The sequence below is a fragment of the Alligator mississippiensis genome, chromosome 4 (assembly GCF_030867095.1).
Source record: "Alligator mississippiensis isolate rAllMis1 chromosome 4, rAllMis1, whole genome shotgun sequence".
Classification (NCBI taxonomy): domain Eukaryota; kingdom Metazoa; phylum Chordata; order Crocodylia; family Alligatoridae; genus Alligator; species Alligator mississippiensis.
In genome coordinates this window covers 216,622,633-216,628,632 of record NC_081827.1, presented here as the reverse complement: position 1 = coordinate 216,628,632, position 6,000 = coordinate 216,622,633, and the positions used below count along the sequence as shown (strand labels likewise).

The following is a 6,000-nucleotide window of genomic DNA, read 5'->3' as shown; positions in this document are numbered from 1 at the left end:
AGAGTCATTCAGCCCAGGACTGGACTTGATCTTTACGTTTCAGGTCTGTCCCACCCAATTAGAGAAGGGAGGGGTCAGTGGTCATGCTTAGGGGGAGCACTGGTGCACCCCCTTACCGGCTGTGCTTCCGCACTTCTCCCCCCTGGTTAGCAAAATTGGTGGAGGGGGACCCCCCCCAGTTGGCAGAATTAGCCGTGGGAGAATCCCCCCCATTTGCTAACTGGTCACTGGGGGGACATGTGTCCCCTCCCCCCCCTTCCAACGACTAAAACAGCACCAGTCGCCCATGGGAGGGGTCACCCTAAATACAAACCATTTGTTGTACTTTTGTGATACCAATAGGATTTTTACTGATAATAAAGCAGTATGGCCACCTGTTAAGTTTTGTAGGATCAGAACTTTATGCTTCATAACATTTTATTTTACATTTGTTTTAGCTAATAAAAACAGACAGCCAAAAGCATACAATAAAAAAATGTAATTTTTATTATTTTGGCGCATTAGTAATGTTGTTTAGCATCAGTTAGGGTAATAGTAGCATTTTCCTGCATGCAGTTCACTAATACAGTTTAAGTCAATAGTTTTAATAAAAGAAGTCTATATTTAATATTCCTGTGTAAGAAACGTAAAATGTCCTGATGTGTTTGATTATACAATTTTGCTACTTTTTTCGTGAAAAAATATTGTGGACCCTGGATTAATATTTATAGCATTTCTAATGATGCATGAATTAATATGAATAAAAGGATCTACATAAATAAAAGATTAAGGAATCTGTGAAAGAAAATTTTATCTTAAAGCTTCTGATGCAGGCACTGCTAGAAATTCAAACAAAACTTTACATCCTACATCCTCTTTCAACTGCAAAAATATAGATTTTTGGAAGCAAGCAAATTCTGACTGGATTTAGCAGAAGCTATTATATTATTGCAAACTGAAATGTTTGCAAATATAAATAAAAAACCCTACAACTACCCATTCTCTTTTTCATTTCTTATTCTCTGAAGTTCTTCCACAAAAAATTACTATGGACAGAAAGTAACAAAAATGGCTGTGATTTCAACCTGAAGATAAAATTCATTTCTTATTTTATGTACATAATGCTGAAAAATAAAATAAAATGATTTTTTACAGTATTTATATTTGCTTATAAAATTCTAACCACATTATTTTCAACAGGTTTAGCAGTTTGCAATGTGTCTGTACAGTCTGGCTATACACTATGCTTTTCACATAAAGTTTAAAAATGGAAAACAAAAAGGTAAATAGCTGCAAACTATTGCTTAATGATATGAAGGAATGAGGTTTTGTTGAACAGTTTGTTTCACATTACCTCTGATGTATGGCTTCCCATATTTGAGAATTCTGGACAGTCAAAACAGCAGCAGCATAGGCAATATAAACATGCATTGATAGCATCCAAACTATCTATAATGGTAGAGAATACATAATTTTACCTGTTGAAAGCTTGCACACTACATGTATTGTGGTACATATTTGATGCAATAAATGTGCTCAGATCATTACTGGTTTGCTCAAACATGCACCACATGTTAAAAATTGCTATTTACAGAACAGAGAGCTTTTCATTAAACATACAATGTCAACCTTACTGAGAGCTGAAGATGGCTAAACAATACTGCAGGATAAAGCAGAACAACTCGATAAAGGGTTCTTTTTTGGTCAATTTATGTTCTAGGGCAGATTCATGTAATATTTTCATACAGAAAAAACATCTGACAAAGAGACAAAATCTATGACTTCAGACCTTAGAAAGAAGTTTGCACTTGCTGAGATTTAATGGTCTGTGTAAAAAAATATCCATCCGTTCTGTTCTTGTGGATCACAGGGGACTTTACAGGCATATAAAGACTTGTTTGGATGTGACATAACATGAATACATTAATTAAGCACCTCAAAATGTATTACTCCCTCCCAGAAACACCAAGAAGTTAAAAATCTTATTCTTTGTGACTTAATGTTTTTTCATGCATGATCTATAAGTGCAGCATGCCTTCATGCAAATCATTTCTGTGTGTATATTAGAGTCATATACTAGAACACCTGGTCCTCATACCTGTAAAGTAGTAGTTAACCCCCTACCCCAACACAAACCCCATTTACAAAAATAGTCACATATAATAAACAACATATGAATAAAAAAAAGATGAATCCACCAACATAGATTTTGTAAAAATATGACAAATGTGGCAGTTGAAATGCAAACAGTGGATACAGTTACTGTACTAAGTGTTTTATGTTAAACACAGAATTTATTGGTTTACACCCCTTTTAACTGGTCCCTACAGTCTGAGTAGCCATTTTTTCTCTCCTTTTCAGCAGTGTCAGCTGGTAGTAACAGTAACCACCTGTCAAAGTTGTTTCCCTATACTACAGTCACAGTTTACTGACGAGGGGCCACTGTCTTGTTATAGGCACTGACCTTAAATATACAGTTTATTCGTAAAAACTGTCTGTTTGGCATAGACCTCCTACGGGAGTCCTGTTGACACAAATCTACCACACCTTCACAGGTTGTAAACAGTTTTTCAGACAAACAGATTTTTTGATTGCATTTTACTTTTCCTTCTCCTGGACGTCTTTGTCTTCATGTTCATATTTTTCTTTGACTGGCCTTGTCACACGATCGTAAGAAGGTGGACAAATAGCTGTTGAGGTGGTCATGTCTGTTTTCTCTGTAAATGAGTTTTCATTCAACTTGTCAATGAGAATTTCATCTTTAATACACAGACCAGCCCCTCCTTCATTTTTATTTTTGTTATATATAAATGAAGCCTGTTTTACTGTTTGTTTTAAAAGGTGACGTCTGAAAGCACGCTGAATAATGGAAGCAGATACTTCTTCCTGTTTACGTTTTAATGTGGTTGTAATTGGTTCATAAGAGGCTTTGGAAGGATTGGCTGCCATAAACCGATCTTCCATTTGTATTCGAAGTGCATCCATCTCTCCACTTTCACCCAAAACACGCTTTGTAAAAGCAAACAAGATGTCCAGGCAATGAATTCTGTCACCACTTACCATGGGCATATCCATTGCAATAAGCTGGACTTTGTTAGGCTTTGGTAAATGAAGAGGTGGCTCAAGTGCAGCTGCAAACTCAGATAGCTTCTCAAATTCCATGAACTGAGTTGCATCTGGATCAAACTTTTCCCAAACCTCATAGAACATCTCAAAGTCATCCTCACTTAAAGGTTCAGCACTTTCTTCAGTTGCAACACCAAAGTTCTCCAAAATTACAGCAATATACATGTTTACTACAACTAGAAATGATATGATAATGTAACTGACAAAAAAGAAAATCCCAACTGAAGGGTTACCACAGTCTCCTTTAACGGAGCTTCCAGGGTGAACTCTATATGGGTCACAGTCTGGTTCCCCACTGTTAAGAATTGGTGCTAACAAGCCATCCCAACCAGCAGATGTGGTAATTTGAAATAGGCAGATCATGCTGTTGCCAAAAGTTTCAAAGTTGAACATGTCATCAATCCCAGCTTCCCTCTTAACATAGGCAAAGTTGGACATTCCAAATATGGCATAGATAAACATGACCAGGAAGAGCAGGAGGCCAATGTTAAACAAAGCAGGAAGAGACATCATCAAAGCAAAGAGCAGAGTGCGGATCCCTTTAGCCCCTTTAATGAGTCGCAGGATTCGACCAATTCTGGCGAGTCGGATGACTCTGAACAAGGTGGGGGACACAAAATATTTTTCAATCAACTCAGATAGAAACATACCTGTAAAACAAACAAACAGATTAAAAAACACCTTTGTAAGGGGATAATATTTAACAACAATTTAAATTAGGACAGACCTAATATATCCTTAGATTTTGAATGGTGAGGGGGGTATATTTTAAGGTTTTCTTAAAGGGACCTGAGAAAAGGCATAACATAGGTCCTATTTTCATTTTAGCTCTTTTTGCAGTACATTTTTATCAAACAAGTAGATATTAACACACACTAGCATTAAGAGAGGGTTATTTTTACCTCTGATACAATAACTCATTATTAAAAATACTTTATTGTGTGCTCATTTACTGTAAATTTTGGAAGTGGAAGTAAAGTAAATGTCTGATCTTCTAAATTATTATTGTTAAATAATAAAAATGACTACCAGTTTTAAAACCAGCATTTGTTCTTCCATTCATTATGTTGCTTTTTGAATATAAGTGTTTCTTACCAACTATGGAGAGAATGACAACTACAAAATCAAAAATATTCCATCCTATGGTGAAGTAGTAATAGCGGAGTGAGATCATTTTCAGGACACATTCTCCAGTAAAAAGGACAATAAACACTAGGTTAATCCTCTGTAAAATATTTTCCATCTCTTTACTCTGATCATCTGTTTCTACCATCATGGTGACCATATTAAGGCAGATAAGAATCATGATGGTGATATCAAATACTTGTTGAGTCACAAAATCAAAGACCATGCCTTGGAACTTGTTCTGGGAATAGAAAAAAACAAAAAGAGAGAACCATGTAATCCACACCTTGACTTTTTTCTTCTTTATTATATTATATTGGAAGAAGGTTAATTTATTTATAAAGGTAATCTCTTTATAAGTCATCATATGACATTTCAATAAAAAGTTCAGCCTTATCAAATAATAATACAAATATGACAACTTAAGTCAGTCCCAATAAATGTATGCATTGTGATTCTTGTCCATCTCAGAGATGTCCAAGGCAGGACATTGACTAGAATCCAGCTCTAGTGAGTCTCACTTCACTACCTTAGGCCTTAAACACAAGTTCATGCATAGCACTGCAAGTGCCTGAGCACTGGCAGCACTATAAAAATTGGAGCGCTACAGGGGTATACACACATTCAGAGCCCCTGCAAGGAGTACTACAAAGTCACATGAAGGCATGCTGTCCAGCCAGAGAGTGTTAGTGGACTGGTCTTTTGTTTTTCCAACCCCTAGGGTGCCCAACGCTAAGCTCAATCACTAAGGGTACCTGCAGACATGCTTATTAGTGTTATAACTGGAACGTGTCAGAGCAGAGTCAATCAACTCTGCTCCACATTTTAATTAGAATGAGCATCACCTCACCATCATGTTGTTTCAAAATGGCCATGGAGTGCTTTAACTAAAGCTTGTGTAGTGGCAGGACTCTGGACCATTTATTTAACTGTGGCATATTTCTTGATTGTCCTCCAAGTTCTAGACATCTTTTATTCTTTTTTGCTGAACTTTCCAGGAAAAAAATTAGCCAGCAAGAATGAGAAATTCTGACCTAAATGACAGCTGGCTGTTACAAGCAACTGCAGTCTGGACACTATGATGGGAAGTGCTAAGTAAATTTAAATAGATGGTGTCATAACCAAATGAGTTGAGTGCCTATGTCACAGTAGAAGGTTTCATTGATGTCCATAATGCTGTGGTGTTTCCCGCCACAGTGGAATTTTCTGCCACGGTAGAAAACCCCGGTACAATGAAAAGTTCCCGCCAACTTTGTGCGGGCACGCACGCCACCATTGGCCAGTTCTAAATTATTCATATTTGGTGACTAGTGATTGGCTTGTTAGTCATATAAAAGTTAAAGCAGTTTCCGCCCAAGTCGGAGAACTCCGCGCACATCTCGGAGTGAACTTGGCAGACTGATCACCCACCAACGACTCCCCGTCTTCGACTGTCCCGACGTACTCCCGACCCCGGTACCGCCGTAAGCCAGTTACAGAAATTTCTTCTCGTCTCATCTCGTTTCTCTCGCGTCTTTGAGAGTGTCTTTTCTGCGTTTGTAACTGCGACTAAGCTAGTCAACTCTTCCTACGCTGTACACACCAACAGCGTAAGTAAACAATCTCTTTGTTCAACCAGTATGCTTCTATGCCTAATTCCGCTCCATCGGTAAAAGTACCCGCCTGCCGTTTCGGGCTACTGGCCACAGCCCGGCCTACCACTCGACCACCACAGATGGGTTTCTGTCACTTCTATGAAACAGTTCTACCTGTAATATGCCATAATACAAT

General features: G+C 37.8%; 1 protein-coding gene across 2 annotated transcripts in view; it reads right to left on the bottom strand.

The window, feature by feature from the left end:
• Positions 1-463: 463 nt before the first annotated feature.
• The window catches only part of LOC102572122 (sodium channel protein type 1 subunit alpha), a 177,411-nt gene continuing 171,874 nt past the window's right edge, over positions 464-6,000 (bottom strand). For both annotated transcript variants that reach the window (XM_019480413.2, XM_059727323.1), the window contains 2 exons: positions 4,201-4,471; positions 464-3,755 (listed from right to left, as the gene is read on the bottom strand). In XM_019480413.2, coding sequence (XP_019335958.1) covers positions 2,578-3,755; positions 4,201-4,471 — 1,449 coding nt within the window. In that variant the 3' untranslated portion in view covers positions 464-2,577. The remainder of the gene's footprint in view (positions 3,756-4,200; positions 4,472-6,000) is intronic.